General features: G+C 41.6%; 1 protein-coding gene across 1 annotated transcript in view; it reads left to right on the forward strand.

Annotated features, from left to right (window-relative positions):
* The window catches only part of MTBP (MDM2 binding protein), a 66,692-nt gene that overhangs the window by 9,259 nt on the left and 40,092 nt on the right, over nt 1-17,341 (forward strand). The window contains exons 8-12 of the mRNA XM_052651719.1: nt 766-900; nt 2,470-2,564; nt 3,376-3,448; nt 6,324-6,441; nt 16,416-16,589. Of these exons, the coding sequence (XP_052507679.1) occupies nt 766-900; nt 2,470-2,564; nt 3,376-3,448; nt 6,324-6,441; nt 16,416-16,589 (595 nt within the window). The remainder of the gene's footprint in view (nt 1-765; nt 901-2,469; nt 2,565-3,375; nt 3,449-6,323; nt 6,442-16,415; nt 16,590-17,341) is intronic.

Here is a 17,341-nt window from a genome sequence, read left to right on the forward strand (position 1 = left end):
CTTCATTAATAGAAATGTTCTGAATTTATGCTTATACAATAGCCCACTGGCTTCATGTTGCTACTAGAACTTTCTATGTGACTACTTCAAACACAGAACTGAATTTTTCACTTTATTTAAATTTAAATAGTCACTATGATTGTTTTGGGCACTGCATTTCTAGAATGTAACATTATTTTAAAACATAGCTTTTAACATTAGTTGAGTTCATGTTTGTCCAGGCTGCTTTATTTCATTGCATGTAAATTGTATCCACGTTGAAATAAGTATTTCTGGTATTTGATGTATTTCAGTCTATTATGCTTAGTCGCTCAGTTGTGTCCAGTTCTTTGGGACCCCATGTACTATAGCCCACCAGGCACCTCCGTCCATGGGATTCTCCAGGCAAGAATACTGGAGTGGGTTGCCATTCCCTTCTCCAGGGGATCTTCCTAATAACCTGGGGATCGAACCCCAGTCTTCTGCACTGCAGGCAGATTCTTAACCATTTGATCCATCAGGGAAGCCCCTGTGGTTCCAGAGAATGGGCTTAACATACTCTTGTGGGCTAGTGCAAGGCCAAGGAGAGCGTTTCATGGAAAATTCACGTGTAAGTTGAAACCTGAATGATGTGTATGTAAATGGAAGAAATGCATTTTGATCCGAGGAATCAGAAATGAATTTATCTATGGTTTTCCCCTCAACTTTTATGTTGCAATAAGATGAATTAATCTTCATAACTTAATTCATGATGTCTGTAACTGTGCTCTCTTTGTCTCTTTTCAGTTTGGAAGTGAAATAAGTTTTCCTGAATTTTGTTTAAAGGGAGTCACACGGAAGAATTTTAGTACATCTAATTTAAAAACTTGCTTTCTTAACAAAAAGTTAATACCATCAAAGGATAAAGATATTTTGCCAAAGGTAATCTGTGTTTGTTTTTGCAATCATCCATTCATAAATATCGTTATAAGATACATTTGAATCTTCAGTTAACTTAGCTAATGTATGTGCTTAAGTGTGCTGATTCATACAACTTTTATTATAATTGTTCTTAAATTACAGTGTGTCATCAGCATTGAATGTTGGGAAAACTATCACTGTTTTAGATTCTTTTCAAAATGGAATGATCCTAATGTTAGGTCACTATAGGCCTGAAGCCACTTCACGTTTGAACTTAACTTTTGAGCTTTCTAGGATTCAGTTTGAAGGGAGCATGACACAGCGGAAAGAGGACAGGCTTTGATCTCGCCATCTCTGTGTTCACACACACAAACGCATGCTTCAGTTCAGGCACTCAGTCGTGTCCGACTCTGCGACCCCATGGGTTGCAGCACACCAGGCTTCCCTGTCTGTCACCAATCCCAGAACTTGCTCGAACTTCTGTCAGTTGGGTTGGTGATGCCATCCAACCATCTCATCCTCTGTCGTCCCCTCTGCCTTCAGTCTCTCCCAGCATCAGGGCCTTTTCTAACGAGTCAGCTCTTTACATCAGGTGGCCAAAGTATTGAAGCTTCAGCATCAGTCCTTCTGATGAATATTTCGGATTGATTTCCTTTAGCAGTGACTGGTTTGATCTTTTTGCAGTCCAAGGGACTCTCGAGTCTTCTCCAACACCACAGTTCAAAAGCATCAATACTTCGGCGCTCAGCTTTCTTTATGAGCCAGCTCTCACATCCACGTGTGAATACTGAAAAAAACCATACCCTTGAGTATACGAATCTTTATGTAAATACACACTGTGTGTGTCGTGTATTTTTGTGTATACACACACATACACACACATAATCGTATATGCTAAAATTAGTCAGATTTCTGCAAGTTTAAGATTTTGTGTTGTTTGAAGATGGGTTAGCTTTTCTTTGCCCTTCTTATTAAGTACTCTAACCCCAACCTTGGAAATACCTTCTTCACTAGCTCACTCTTAGTTTAGTTTTAGACTCTATCCAAAGAAATCCTTAATCTCATTTCTTCGAGTGGAGCTTGCTTTGTTAATTAGCGCTCTTGGTTCACTAGTTCTTTCTTTAATTACTTTGGTATTTTCTCCAAGGATTTTTTTTTTTTTCCCATCTCAGCATACCAGTCAGAGTCCATTCTGGTGCGTCCTTTCTTTTTCTTTCTCAGTTTTTCAGACCCACTTCAGTAACCTAGCCTCCTGGCGTGTCTGTCTGTCTAGCTAGAGATAAACAGGATAAGTTGAGAACTCTTGTCCTCTGTTGCTTACCTCTTTTTAGACTTACTTTCTTCCTGTAAACTCTTTCTAGAAACTTTCCTTTCTAGGAAATCTCCATGTCTATCTCTCCACTCTGAAAGCTAGAATTGGAATGGAAGAAATTCTTGTCTATTATAGAGAATGAAGTGTTTGGCTTGCATAATGTGTAAATACTGTCTTTTTAAGACCAATTTTAAAGGTTTAAAACCTGATCACTAATTTGTTCACTTTCATTTTATTTCTGGTATTTAAACCCTTACATAATTTATTTTCTTTTTCAGGTTTTTCATTATTATGGCCCTGCTTTAGAATTTGTGCAGATGATAAAATTATCAGATCTACCCTCTTGCTATATGTCAGACATTGAATTTGAGTTGTATCCTTTCATTTACCTGTTCATCATAGACCACAGTTTCTGTGTCAAATAGAGTTTTTTCCTGGCACCACCACGCTTAAATATGTGGCTGTACTTTTGTTGTTTTTCATTTTTTAATAATATCAGTATACCTTTCATTGCCATTGTTTTAAGAGAAGGGCTACAACTTGCAAAAAAAGAACCCTCCTTCAGGTAGTGTACTTATGCCTTTGGGTTAGGCAGGAGACTTCCTGAAATTATCACGCATTTGTGGGGTAGGGAAGAGGGAAAAATGTTAGGAGTCTGTGAAGAAAAACAAAATAATTTATTTACTATTGGAAGTTCAGATGTTTCTCTTGACATTGACAGGATAGATAAAAGTGCCATTCTACTGTATTGCTTTAAATACCTAAGTAAATATGAATGCCATCACATTGTCTGCAAATATTCAGCATATTTTAGAATCTTTTTAAAGAAAATATATCTAAGACGTTTTAAGAATATGCCTAATAACAGAGTATTTTGTATAAAAAGAATTTGTTGTTGATTGGAAATGAAACACTAGTACATACGGTGTTCTTGAATTTTTATTCAGAAGCTCCAGTTTTTAAAATCTCTGGTTCTAATAGTTTGCAGTATCCCTACTTCTTGGTGGATCTTCAGAATCAGAAAAATAATTGTCCTTAAGGAGAGGAGTAGTTGTGAGTTCCTAGTTTAAAATTTTTGATAAATGAATTTAAACATCCTGTGAGTTGGAGGATCAGACTTATTTTAGGAAGTTAGGTTATTTGACAGCCAACCATTCCGTCATTCCTTTAACTCCTTAGTACAGGGGATTGACAAGAAACAGCGCCAAGCAGAGCTCCAGGTTGCTGGTGGAGCAGATTTCTTCCCTGTGTGGCGAGGTACAGAAAGTGGGGTTTTGTTTTGTTTTTAACTCAGTGTTTACAGATGTGTGAGAAAAGGGAATATATATTTGTTTAATCTGTCTTTGTGTGATGATTTGGTTTCTTTCACATAACACATTGTTTTGGTCCTAATTCATATTAAAATATTTTGGACTTTTTATAACTCCAGAGTCCACTGCAGACAGGAAGTGATTTTTGTTTTTTTAGAAGAGATTTTCAGAAATAAGCTTCATGACTGGTAATTGCTTTAAAGTTTCAGGCTATGTTAGATTATAGTTAACCTACTCCTTTCACATTTGATTTCAGTTCTGTGGCAAAATATTTATATGGCCCAGATGATAGACACACTTAAGTGAAACAGTTTCCCGAAATGTATAAAGCTCTAGGTACCCTGGTTTTGAAGTTACAATGAAATCTTTAGTCCTTAGTTTTATAGATAATGTTTCAAGTCAAAATCAGGCATATACCTGTAATTTGGCACAGGTACAAAATAAGTACTAATCCATCTATTGAAGATAGGCAAGGCCAGTCCTAGAAGACAGCTGAGCTGTCGGTATCTATCCATGTCATGTTTTCAGTTGTTCTATTTAAGTTGTTGTATTAGACTGTCATTTTTATTGTTTCTTGGGCAGTGACTAGAATATTGGGCTGCACTTTATCAGTCAGGGACAAATATTGGATCTTTAAATACATGTTCCTACTTTAATGCAGCGAAAGGGATAATTTTTGAAAACATAGATTATGTAATTTGGCTGATAGATCTGTAAATGTGAAACAGTTCATTGTCCTTTTACATAGGGTTAAAATTAGTCTCTTACGTTTTTTGAAAGAAAATTTTAAATTGCATGCTCATTGTTTGAAATAATCCTAGTGCCTTATACCATGGTTTTCATTTATTTCTTCTGTTTTTTGGACTGCCTGCCATTTGCTTGTTGCAGGTACTGGAGAGAATAAAGTGGGCAAGGTCCCTCCTTGGGAGGCTATCGCAGTGCTTAAATTCCAGTGATTTATGTGATCCTAGGTTGACTTCTGAGCTTAAAAAGATTGTTTGATTATCCCCAGAATAAAAATAAAGGCCTTTTAGAAGAATGCCTATTAGATTAGAAAAAGGCAAGATAAAATTGTGGGGGAGTCGTAATCTCTCTTCGTCGTGTAGGCAGGAACATCTTAGTTGAAGACGAGAATCTATACGGCTGGGATAACGACTGTCATACGAGTGCCTGCTTGTTCGGTGTTTGCCCTCTGAACGGGGTTTGGAATGTCGTCTCACATTTTGAGACAGAAGGTGAGGCCAAAAGCCCCCTTCTCAGGCCTCTCAGAGTCTGCCTAAGGGTCTGTGTAGGAGCAAGCACAGCTCGCCAGAGTCCAGGTTTGCTGTCAGTGTCGTGTAAATTGCTGACGTAAGTTCATTTTGTAGGGAGCTAGAGCAGATGTGATTTAGAAGTGTTTGTTTTCATTTTTGTAGTGAATGCTGAATCAAAAACAGGCTGTCTCAGAAATGTGGTTATGTATCTGGATGGTGGATCGGGATGTTTATACCAGGGTACAAGTTATGCTTTGAACTGTGTTTAGCATCTCTGCGTTGTTAAGCTGTAACTATGATTTCAACGGTCATATAGTTGTTAAACTATAACTGGACTCTGATCTGGCATACTGACATTACAGCTTTGTCTGCCCTTTGGGCCAGATGGTCTTGTCGTGCATTTTGGGCTAAGAAGTCTTATTTATGCAAGGAGGAAGAATTAGGACTTAATGTTTAGAAAATTAAACATATGTTTTTTAGAATTAATGATTATTTTCCTAAATATTTTAATTTTAATGTCTAATCTTGAGTATGTAGAATATATTTGACTTAAAAAGATTATGGCTATAATAATAAAGGAAAGTAAACATATTTAATTTTACCTTCCTTTTTTTGCCCTGGTAGACTTATTTTTATAACTGTTAAGAATACGTAAGCAAAAATAATAAATAGCAGCAAAAAGTTAATTAACTTTGTGTCACATACCTCATATAACCCATCTGTCTACAAAAGACAATTAAAAGTGACTTTGCTTTAGATTTGAGATGCTTTGTGCCTAAATTTCACCCAAATTTAAAAAAGGTGTATATCGAGATGTGCTGATTTTGTAGCTTACATTTCTAAAATAACAAGCAAAGTACAGCTTTCAGGGTTGCAATTTGTATTGTTCAGTGCTTAATCAAACTGAGAATTTACCTAAATATGTTATGTTATGTTTGGGGGAACAAATATTTAATGAACATCTGTGCACCCAGCCATGGGAATATGAGGATGACTAAGTTGAGCTTGGTCATAAATCAGTTGGAGGCCGCTATATGTTTTCTGGCATGCGATTCATGGTTTCTCTGAATTTTATACCTATTAGCATTAAGTCTCTGATATCTAGGAACAGAAGTTATGAAATTGCCTTTTGATTCTAATTTTGAAGCCAGAACAATAATCCATTTAGACCCAAAGTTATAAAATTATGGCTTAGTGTGACCAGAATCTTTTGAGGACAGATAAATTTGTGGCCTCTCATTGATTTGCAGATAAACTAAGAAATTATACCCACAACCTGAACTTAAATCAAATATTGTAAATATGGTTTTCAGATATGTGACTCCGTGGAAGGAAAAGGAACGCTTGTAGCTGAATACCTTTCTACGTTTTTTGGCTTTTTCTTTTTTGGTAGAGGTGAGGCTGTGTTTTGGGTTTTTGTTTTTTTAGCTTTTATAGTGAAATTTTTGGGAGAGAGCGTTATTAAAGATGTGGTATGTAGGTGAAATGTGAGTAGAGAATTGCCAGGTGATGCTATTTTGAAGTTGCTTTCTGTGTGCAGTCACTAAAAGTACGTTCTGTTTTATCCAGGCTGGAGCTCTTTTTGTATTGCCGTGTACCATTGGTCGCATACTTGCTCCTCCTCCCAGCCAGCTCAGTTCACGAAGGTGGAAGGAGTATATGGCGAGAAAACCTAGGACAATCAGTGGTAAGCAGTCCAGTGTTCGTGGTGTAACATAGATAACGCACATACAAAATCTGAAACAGAGATAACACTTCTTCGTGAGAAAATATGCTGTTTATTACTACTAATTAAGAAAGACCTGTATCATATTAAGATTTTTTAAATCTAATAACCTACTGCAGCATATATACAACCACCTTAATTCATTCGTAAAATATCAGTGTTCAAAAGACAGATATCTTGGTTAATTAGATAGCTAATTATATTGAACCTGGGTTTCTTAGAGCCATTTCGGGAATAAAATTGATGGAAATAGAGTGAATATATGATATATTAAAAAATAAACTTGTTACAATTTTCTGATGAGATTAATAGAATTTAACAACGTTTTCTATGCTGAGCACTATTCTGAGTACTTTAGAAATCTTGATTCCTTTAAATTTTATAATAACCTTATGAAATTACGTTTATACCCATTCAACAGATGTGGAAAATTGGGGCTTGGAGAAATTACAGAGCTATTAATTGGCAGAATCTTGTTGCAAATCCTGTCTCTTCCAGTTAATAGCTCTGTTAACTTCTCCAAGGATTTGAACCCAGGCCTCTAATAACCTATTACATTCAAGATGTCATTAATTTCTACTATAAATTCAGATTATTTAAATCAAAACTAGTATTTCCTGAAGTAATGGTGGGGCAGATGTTGAAGTCACTTGTCCGAAGTCACGTCGCCAAAGTGTGCTCCTTTGTATTCTCCGCCAGTGTACATTCCAGTTGGACAGTGCCTGTGGACTGTGCCTGGGGGCTCAGCTGGTAAAGAACCCGCCTGCAATGTGGGAGCCCTGGGGTCAGTCCCTGGGTTCGGAAGATCCCCTGGAGGAGGGAAAGGCTGCCCACTCCAGTATTCTGGCCTGGAGATTGCCATGGACCGTATAGTCCATGGGGTCGCCAAGAGTCGGACACGTCTTTCTTTTGTTTAGTTTAACTGTGAGCTTATGGTTAGCTGTTGTGCTCCACGCTGTGGTGGGACTGCAGACGCGTATCTGCCCTGCTGTGATCTCTGGAAATGCTCTCAAGTCAAGTGCTCATGCTCAGCCGTGTCCAACTCTTTGTGCCCCATGGACGGTAGCTTGCTAGGCTCCCCTGTCCTTGGAATTCTCCAGGCAAGAGTACTGGATGGCTTGCCATTTCCTTCTCCAGGGGATCTTCCCGACCCAGGGATTGAGCCTGCGTCTTCTGCCTCTCCCATATTGTGGGCAGGTTATTTACTGGGAAAGCTGCAGAGACACTCTAGAGCCCTAGAGTGCCAGGGAATACAGTTTTACAATCAGTGGCTTTCCCAGTACTTTGTAGGAAATAGGTGAGATATTGAAATCAACGTTAACAAATGTTGAATCTGAAATGCACATAGCATTTATGTAGAAAGTTAAAGCTAGAGTTTAAAGTTTTAGATGTATATCTCACTGAGTCATCAGGGCAGGAGATTTAGAGTTTTAGTTTACCGGCTGTTTTGTTTGCCTATTTTACAAGTCACCCTAGTTCAGTTGAGTTCGGTCGCTCGGTCGTGTCCGACTCTTTGTGACCCCATGGACTGCAGCGTGCCAGGCTTCCCTGTCCATCACCAACACCCGGAGCCTGCTCAAACTCATGTCCCTTGAGTCAGTGATGCCATCCAGCCATCTAATCCTCTGTCGTCCCCTTCTCCTCCTGCCCTCAATCTTTCCCAGCATCAGGGTCTTTTCCAGTGAGTCAGTTCTTCCCATCAGGTGGCCAAAGTATTGGAGCTTCAGCTTCAGCCTCAGTCAGTCCTTCCACTGAATATTCAGGACTGATCTCCTTTAGGGTGAACTGGTTGGATCTGCTTGCAGTCCAAGGGACTCTAAAGAGTCTTCTCCAACACCACAGTTAAAAAGCATAAATTCTTTGGTGCTCAGCCTTCTTTATAGTCCAACTCTTAAAACCATACACGACTACTGGAAAAACCATAGCTTCGAATAGACAGACCTTTGCCGGAAGAGTAATGTCTCTGCTTTTGAATATACTATCTAGGTTGGTCATAACTTTCCTTCCAAGGAGTAAGCGTCTTTTAATTCCATGGCTGCTGTCACCATCTGCAGTGATTCCGGAGCCCCCCAAAAATAAAGTGATGGGACCGGATGCCATGATGTTAGTTTTCTGAATGTTGAGCTTTAAGCCAACTTTTTCACTTCCCTCTTTCACTTTCATCAAGAGGCTCTTTAGTTCTTCACTTTCTGCCATAAGGGTGGTGTCATCTGCATATCTGAGGTGATTGATATTTCTCTTGGCATTCTTGATTCAAGCTTGTGCTTCATCCAGCCTGGTATTTCGCATAGAAGTGAAATAAGCAGGGTGACAATATACAGCCTTGATGGACTCTTCCGATTTGGGACCAGTCTGTTGTTGTTCCATGTCCAGTTCTAACTGTTGCTTCTTGACCTGCATACAGTTTCTCAGGAGGCAGGTCAGGTGGTGTGGTATTCTCATCTGTTCAAGAATTTTCCACAGTTTGTTGTGATCCACACAGTCAAAGGTTTCGGTGTAGTCAATAAAGCAGAAGTAGATGTTTTTCTGGAACTCTCTTGCTTTTTCGATGACTCAGTGAATGTTGGCAGTTTGATCTCTGGTTCCTCTGCCTTTTCTAAATCCAGCTTGAATACCTGGAATTTCATGTACTGTTGAAGCCTGGCTTGGAGAATTTTAGCATTACTTTGCTAGCGTGTGAGATGAGTGCAATTGTGCATAGTTTGAGCATTCTTTGGGCGTTGCCTTTCTTTGGGATTGGAATGAAAACTGACCTTTTCCAGTCCTGTGACCACTGCTGAGTTTTCCAGATCTGCTGGCATATTGAGTGCAGCACTTTCACAACTTCATCTGTTAGGATTTGAAACAGCCCAACTGGAATTCCATCACCTCCACTAGAGGTCCATACCATTTCCATCCTTTATTGAGCCCATCTTTGCATGAAATGTTCCCTTGGTATGTTGAATTTTCTTGAAGAGATCTCTAGTCTTTCCCATTCTGTTGCTTTCCTCTATTTCTTTGCCTTGATCACCGAGGAAGGCTTTCTTATCTCTCCTTGCTAGTTTTTGGAATTCTGCATTCAAATGAGTATATCTTTCCTTTTGTCCTTTGCCTTTAACTTCCCTTTTTTTCTCAGCTATTTGTAAGGCTTCCTCAGACTACCATTTTGCCTTTTTCCATTTCTTTTTCTTGGGGATGGTCTTGATCCCTGTCTCGTGTACAATGTCACAAACCTCCGTCCATAGCTCTTCAGGCACTCTGTCTATCAGAAGAATTGATGCTTTTGAACTGTGAGGTTGGAGAAGACTCTTGAGAGTCCCTTGGACTGCAAGGAGATCCAACCAGTCCATTCTAAAGGGGATCAGCCCTGGGATTTCTTAGGAAGGAATGATGCTGAAGCTGAAACTCCAATACTTTGACCACCTCATGCGAAGAGTTGACTCATTGGAAAAGACTCTGATGCTGGGAGGGATTAGGGGCAGGAGGAGAAGGGGACGACAGAGGATGAGATGGCTGGATGGCATCATGGACTCGATGGACATGAGTCTGAGTGAACTCTGGGAGTTGGTGATGGACAGGGAGGTCTGGCGTGCTGCAATTCATGGGGTCACAAAGAGTCGGACACGACTGAGCAACTGAACTGAACTGAAAGCTATTAACATGGATTGAACACTAACGTCTCTTAACTAAACTTGAGTGTATTCTGGACAGCCCTTTATTTGTTTTTCCTCTTGTAATTTTTTCCAAGATAAAATAAATAAGATAAATTTTTTTGATTTAGAATTTATTCTTAGTTTTTTTTTTTTTCCTTAATAGTTTTTATTGCAGGTCTAAGAAAATACCTTATCAGTTGGCTTGATTTGATTTTTTTTAATCTCCTCTTTAAATTCGGGGATTTATATTGGTAACTTCTGAAAAATAATTGAAAATCTATCACATGACCATCTTTGAAGCCAGATTGTTGATTACTGATTAGGCTGTATCATTAACGGCTGATTAAGCTGACACTTCACAGTACTTTTTTTTTTTTTTTAATGTTAGAAGTAGAAGCAATCAAATTGGACAGTTGATTATTAAGTTCTGTGTTACTCATAACCCTTCCTGTAGGGGAAATTATCCCCCTGGCCAAAGTTCTATTGTGAAGAGTAGCCAAGTTTTAGCTAGTGTACGTTTGACGCCTCTTTCATGGGAAACATCATAGCCCTTTTGTGGTGCCCCTACCAGTAGCCTCTCGCTGCCAGATAAGATAGGAGCTTCTAAATCAAAACTCTGTTTCCCCACAGCCAGTGAATCCTGCCCAGCTGTTCTTTGATGGTGCCTTCCATGTTCCCTTTCCTCCAAACTACACTTTATACTCTGCTGAAACTCCTCCTGATTTTGTGCTTCTGTGATCTTGTTAATTATTCATCCAGTCATACCCTCTGCTCGTGCTTCGTAGGTACTATGAATTAGGGAGGGTGCTGCAGTCTGGGGATTGGTGGTGAGCAAGGCAGACATGGCTTCTCCTCTCGTAGAATTTACACTATAACTTAGAAAACAGAGATGGAGAAGGAGCTATGAGTCTTACGTATGCAAGTACAAAGCACTACTTACACAGATACGTACGCAAAACACTTAGCTATACAGAAACTAAACAGAAAGCACTGTATTTGGCAGGGGCCAACTAGAAATCGCCCCCAGGAGCTCTTACGTGAACAGAGCATGCGCGAAGGCTACGCCTGCTGCTGTTGGTGGCGCAGGTGTCTGCTCAGGTGTGTGACTGCAAGCATTCGTTTGCATTTGCCTATGTATGAAATACTAAAGTTCTTCAACAGACTTGTCCTGAGCAGCTGAAACATAGTAGGTGTGTTTTTCATGCTGGACCGGCAGTAAATTGAACAAAGAGCTTGCCCTTGGGGAGCTTGCACGGTGATGGGGTCACAGGTTTGGTTCTCACCCAGAGTGGCCAGGTCTCTCAGCTTTGGGAAGCCGCTCCTCCGCAGCCGTTTGCTCGCGGGCTGCACTCCTGCCGGCTCTCATCGTCCCGGCTCTAGCTTCCTCCTTAGTGCTCCCCGCCATCTAGTGCACCTGCTGCGTGTTCGTCTCTCTCACTGGGGAGGAGAGGAGGCAAGCTGAGCTTTCTACTTTCACTTGTTGCTTCGCTCTCAGGGCCCTGAACAGTGCCTGACCCCTGAGGGACCCCATGGACTGCGGCCACCAGGCTCCTCTGTCCATGGGATTCTGCAGGCAAGGATGCTGGAGGGGCTAGCTGCTCTCTTCCCCAGGGGAGCTGGCCGACCCAGGGATCGAAACCCAGGTCTCTTGCACTGCAGACAGATTTTTTCACCCTCTGAGCTAGCAGGGAAGTCCTGACCCTTAATAGGTGCTCAGAGATAATTGTGAAATAATCAGTGAGATGTAGATTGCATTTCCAGTTAGTAGTAACTGCTTTCTGGAAAAGTGAAGAAAGACTTTGAATGGACTGCAGTGCTCCAGTTTTTATCAGTTCTTCAGGTTTAATGTGAGAAATCAAGGGATGTATATAATACATATGTGTATTAGTTTGAACTGCGGTATGTCGAAAATTGTTAAGTAGCAGCAATTCATATAATTTGACCTAAAATAGAACAGTGCCCAATTTGAAATATGCTTAAATTGAATGGCAAAAGAATGGTTTTTAAAAGTGATCTTCGCTGAAGTATCCGAGTATTCAGTACTGGGACAAATGTGAAAGAACTATGGAAACAAGCGCGAGTCACTAAACCCTGCCGCGTTTCTGAAGAAAGCCCTCTATATTTGAACTGGTATTAAAAATCCAGTTGTTTAGTGAAAAGAACCTGGTACACCATATGTTCACAGAGATGTTCTATGAAGTTGTCAAAAAATTGGATGTTGATCACTGCCTAATTTTATATAAAGAATGAAAAAGCTAAGGTACAGAGAAATCAGGAAACTCGCCTGAGGTCGCAGGATGAAGCCGGAATCTCCACCCGAGTCTTTCTACTGGCCGTCTGTGACCATTTCCCCACCCTGAGTTCTACTTTTGCCACATCCTTTAAAAATTGGAATTCTTTTGAAAGGAAACATTTTGAAGATACTCGGCCAAAAAAAAAATTTGTTAGTTAGGACTAATAAAGTACTTTGCATTGAGGAAGCTTGTGCCTTCTTCATACTCCAATCAGTGGGGTAAAAGTGTTTCAAAATAGTGAGCTGAAACTGAAAAGGTTAAGGTGACTCAGTGTAATTTATTTTATGAGTATTTTTGCCCTTGAGAAGAGGTAAAGGACTTGGATAAAGATTTTTAAAGAGATTTCTGTGGCAAAGACAAAGCATCCTTTCAGTCAGCAAAACTTAAATTTATTGTATGCTCCCTGTATTCAGGGCATTATTCTAGATGCTAGAAATCCAGTAGTGAAAACAGTCAACCAACTTTACTGTATTAACTTTTATTAAACATACTGTGGAACAGCATACTTGTTCTCTTCAAGCGCAGATGGGACTTTCTTCAGGATAGACTATATGTTTGTTAGGCCATTAAACAAGGCTCAGTAAATTTAAAAGGATAAAAATACACAACGTTTTCTCCAGTTATAATGGAATTAAATTAGAAAGCAACAGCAGAAAGAAATCTGAGAAATACTTTAAATATTTGGAAACTAAAATTTAAGCACACTTCTAAATAGCCCACAGGTCAAATTAAAAACACGCTTTTAACCGAATGAAAGTGGAAACAAACAGGAAAAGCCCCTCATTGCAGTTCTGAGAGGCTCTGAATGCTTATCTTAGAATGGAAGGAAGGCCTAAAGTCAACATTAACCTCAGGAAGCTAGAATACTAAATCCGAGTTAAGGAGAGGAAGGAAATTAGACCAGAAATCAATGAATGAAACACAGGGGGCTCGATCTAACAGAAAGTCCAAGACCTGTACCCTGCCAACCGCCAAACACCACTGAGGGCGTTGAAAGAAGAGAACAGTGAATGGAGGGGTGCGGCGTGGTCACGGTTTGGAAACTCAGCATTATCACGCTGGCCCTTCTCACACTGGCGTATAGCGGTGCGGTAGGGGTGTGAGTCCCTCAGTCGCGCCCGACTCTGTGCCACCCCCTGGACTGGAGCCTGCCAGACTCCTCTGTCCATGGAATTCTCCAGGCCAGAATACTGGAGTGGGCAGCTGTTCCTTTCTCCAGGGGATCTTCCCGACCCCGGGATCAAACCCAGGCCTCCTGCGTTGCAGGCGGATTCTTTGCCATTTGAGTTACAGGGACTAGATTCAGTCTGATCTCTAATGAAATGGTAGGAGGCCTTTTCATAGAAATTGTCGAATCAGTTTGACAGTTCCTGATACCAGATTTACAGGAAATTACAAAGATCTAGGGTGGCCAAAACCGTTTTGAAAAGGAAGAGCAGCTTACGAGGACTCACGCTGCCTGATTTGCAGCGCGCTCTGAAGCTGTGAGAGTCAAGACAGAGCTCAGGTGTGCCAGCGGGGCAGAAGAGACAGGCGTGCCAGTGAGGAAAGGACGGTCTTTCTAACATGCGCCGGGATAATGGAGTGTCCACATGTAGAGACTCAGAAATTGCACACATATATGCAATTACGCGTATATGTAAAGCTACATATGCCTGAATGCAAGCACTAAAAGGATAAAACCTCTGTAAGAAAGCATATACCGAAAGGGCGCTCTATTAAAAGAAACCTAAAAATTCACCAAGATTTAAATGCTTTGAATAAATTCACCTGTCCTCTTTTTGAAAGACTCTGCTAAGGAACAATTTAAAAATCTACTAAGAGGAAATAGTTTCAATCATATTATCTTAAAATGGACAGATATTTTTAAAAAAATTCTTACAACTCAATAGTATGGAGACAACCCGATTAATAAGTGGCTTAGAAACTTTGGAGAAGGAAATGGCAGCCCGCTCCAGTGTTCTTGCCTGGAGAATCCCAGGGACGGGGGAGCCTGGTGGGCTGCCGTCTATGGGGTCGCACAGAGTCGGACACGACTGAAGCGACTTAGCAGCAGCAACAGCAGCAGCAGAGACTTAAGGTGGTGCCAGTGGTAAAGAGCCCAACTCCCAGTGCAAGAGGCACGAGAGATGCAGGTTTGATCCCTGGTCTGGAAGATCCCGTGGAGGAGGGCAGGGCAGCCCACGCTGGTGTGCTTGCCTGGAGGACCCCAGGGATGGGGGAGCCTGGCGGGCTGCAGCCCACGGGGTGGCAAAGAGTCGGACACGACTGAGCGACTAGGCACGCAGCACACTAGTACTGACCACATTTGCAAACAAAAGCTCAGTGCTGCTCTCTGGCTTCCAAAATCCTGGGAATTACGTGAGCGAAGAAGGGTGAAGGGCCTCAGTATTTAGACCGGCATTCGCTTAATACATGAATAGTCAACTTCAGCCCTGAGCTCTATCTTATATCTCCCAGGCCAGAGACATTCTGTTTTACTTTCTCCAGAGAATAACCACCGCGAGTCCCCTGGGTTGGGGAAAGGACGGTCGTTTGCCTGGCAGAATGTGGAGGGGTCTGGACACCGAACAGCCTTGAGACAGACGCAGCCTGTGTTACTGTTCCACCGTATTTTGTTTCCGGTGCCATCCCAGAGTCCCTTGTCGGGCGTTGTGATAAAAATTCTGTTGCTTCCAAACTCCCTGGTTTTCCTCAGCTTAGCAGCTGGGAGTCTGAAGTCTGTTTCCAATCGTTCACCTTTCCTGCTTTCAAAGTTCAGTTGCTGCTGTCTCTTCTCTCAGATATTGGTTCCTGTAGTCCTCTGCTGTTTTTAATTTATTCTCATTTCATGGAATTTCAGGAGATAGTGAAAATAAATGCTTATGTCCAGTTCACCATCTTCTACAAAAAGGCTTCTGTTTCTATTTTTACTCGCAAAGGCTCCACGGTTTCTCCTTGACTTCACTGTAGCCTTGGTTTGCTTTTTGCTGTCTTAGCCGACCTTCACAGCACTGGCGTGCCACAGTAGTGAGTGCTGTCCACCCCACTGTGAAGGCCGTTGTGGATGCGCCGTGCAGGAGCCAGAAGCCGCCCGTGAGCACGCGCACACTCCTTTCCCACCAGAGGAGCTGCGTGTGCGTGCAGGGCTCAGCTTACTCCACTTTTAAAGAAGCGAAAGCTGGAAATAGCAGTTGATACATTATGGGTGTGAATATATAGAAAAGATGTAATAGAACTCTAAAGAGCCACATCAGAAGTTAACCAGGGAGTATGCTGCTGCTGCTGCTGCTGCTGCTAAGTCGCGTCAGTCCGACTGTGCGACCGCATAGACGGCAGCCCACCAGGCTCCTCCGTCCTGGGATTCTCCAGGCAAGAACACTGGAGTGGGTCGTCATTTCCTTCTCAAATGCATGAAGGGGAAAAGTGAAAGTGAAGTCGCTCAGTTGTGTCCACCTCTTCGAGACCCCATGGACTTCAGCTCACCAGGCTCCTCCGTCCCTGGGATTCTCCAGGCGAGAGCACTGGAGTGGGTTGCCGCTCCCTTCTCCGATCGATGAGTCTGCGTAGTTTTAATTTAAAGTAAGATGTACATGCTTTATGAGTACCATTTTTGTTATGCGTCTCTGCTTTAAACAGCTTCCTCAGTTAAATGCATAAATTAAATTTTAAAAAGTTAAATAAGTAGGGCTTCCCTTGTGGCTCAGCTGGTAAAGAATCCGCCTACAGTGTGGGAAACCTGGGTTTGATCCCTGGGTTGGGAAGATCCCGTGGAGAAGGGAAAGGCTACCCACTCCAGTATTCTGACCTGGAGAATTCGATGGACTGTATCGGCCATGGGGTTGCAAAGAGTCAGACACCACTGAGCAACTTTCAGTTAAATGAACAACTGCTGTCCCAAATATATTGAGTGACACCTTGTTTTAAAATAACATAGAGATGTAGTTATATCCTATGGATCAAATGTATGATTCTGCTGTGTTGTCTGCTGAATTTTCACATGCTTAACAAGACAGTTGTTTTTGTTTAGTTCCAGATGTTGAAGTGAAAGGAGAGAGTTCTAGCTATTATCTCTTGTTACGAGGTAATGGCAATGGAAAGTGTAAAGCCACGTTGATTCACTCAGCCGACCAGATCAATGGCTCGTTTGCGCTCAGTTTAATTCACGGAAAGCTGAAAGCAGCAACAGAAGAAACCAGATTGAGTGAGTGTTAACTTCAGAGGGAAAGCAAAGCATTTTTACATTTGTCTGTGTAAATAGTCAACTACGTGGTTTTTAGTGAACTTACTGTCTTCAGACTGCATTTCACTGTCAGTAAATTTGCTTTTACTTTAAATATTTTGTAACACATTTGAACAATTTAGAATGCAGAGAATTAATCCCTTACGTATCATACTTCTTAAAATGTAACAGGTCATCCCTTCAGTTCTAAACAGGAAAAGTTTTAGTATTTTCTACTTTAAACAATTTATCTTTCTAGAATTTACTTCCCATTGTTATTTGCTTTCTCCCAAGCATCTTTATTGCTCATCTTTTCTTACTGTCCAAGCTCCATGCCTGGGTCATCCGTCACGGTGTGACACACTGCCCCAAGTCTAGCTTACCATGACTGCTTATTAAAGCCTCTCGGTGCTGTGACTGGGTGCTGCTTCGAAGGTCCACGTGTGATTGCCGGCACACACGGCTGGGGCTTCTTTCATCTGAAGACTTAACGGGGCGGGCGTGTAGGCCGGCTCTTGCCCCGCGTGTTTGGTGCCTGGGCTGGGGAGGCTGGAGCAGATTGAGCTGCTTTCCTCTTCGCAAGCCCGTCCTCCAGCCAGCCTGGGCTTCCTCGCGACGGCGTCGCCTCCGAGAAGTCTTTTGTGCGGTTGCCACCTTCCCTTAGAGCGAGTGTTCTGAGAGGCTATGAGGCTTTCTGCGACCTGCGTCTTCCATGGTCACTCTCACCATGCCTG

The sequence above is a fragment of the Budorcas taxicolor genome, chromosome 14 (genome assembly GCF_023091745.1).
Source record: "Budorcas taxicolor isolate Tak-1 chromosome 14, Takin1.1, whole genome shotgun sequence".
Taxonomy (NCBI): Eukaryota; Metazoa; Chordata; class Mammalia; order Artiodactyla; family Bovidae; genus Budorcas; species Budorcas taxicolor.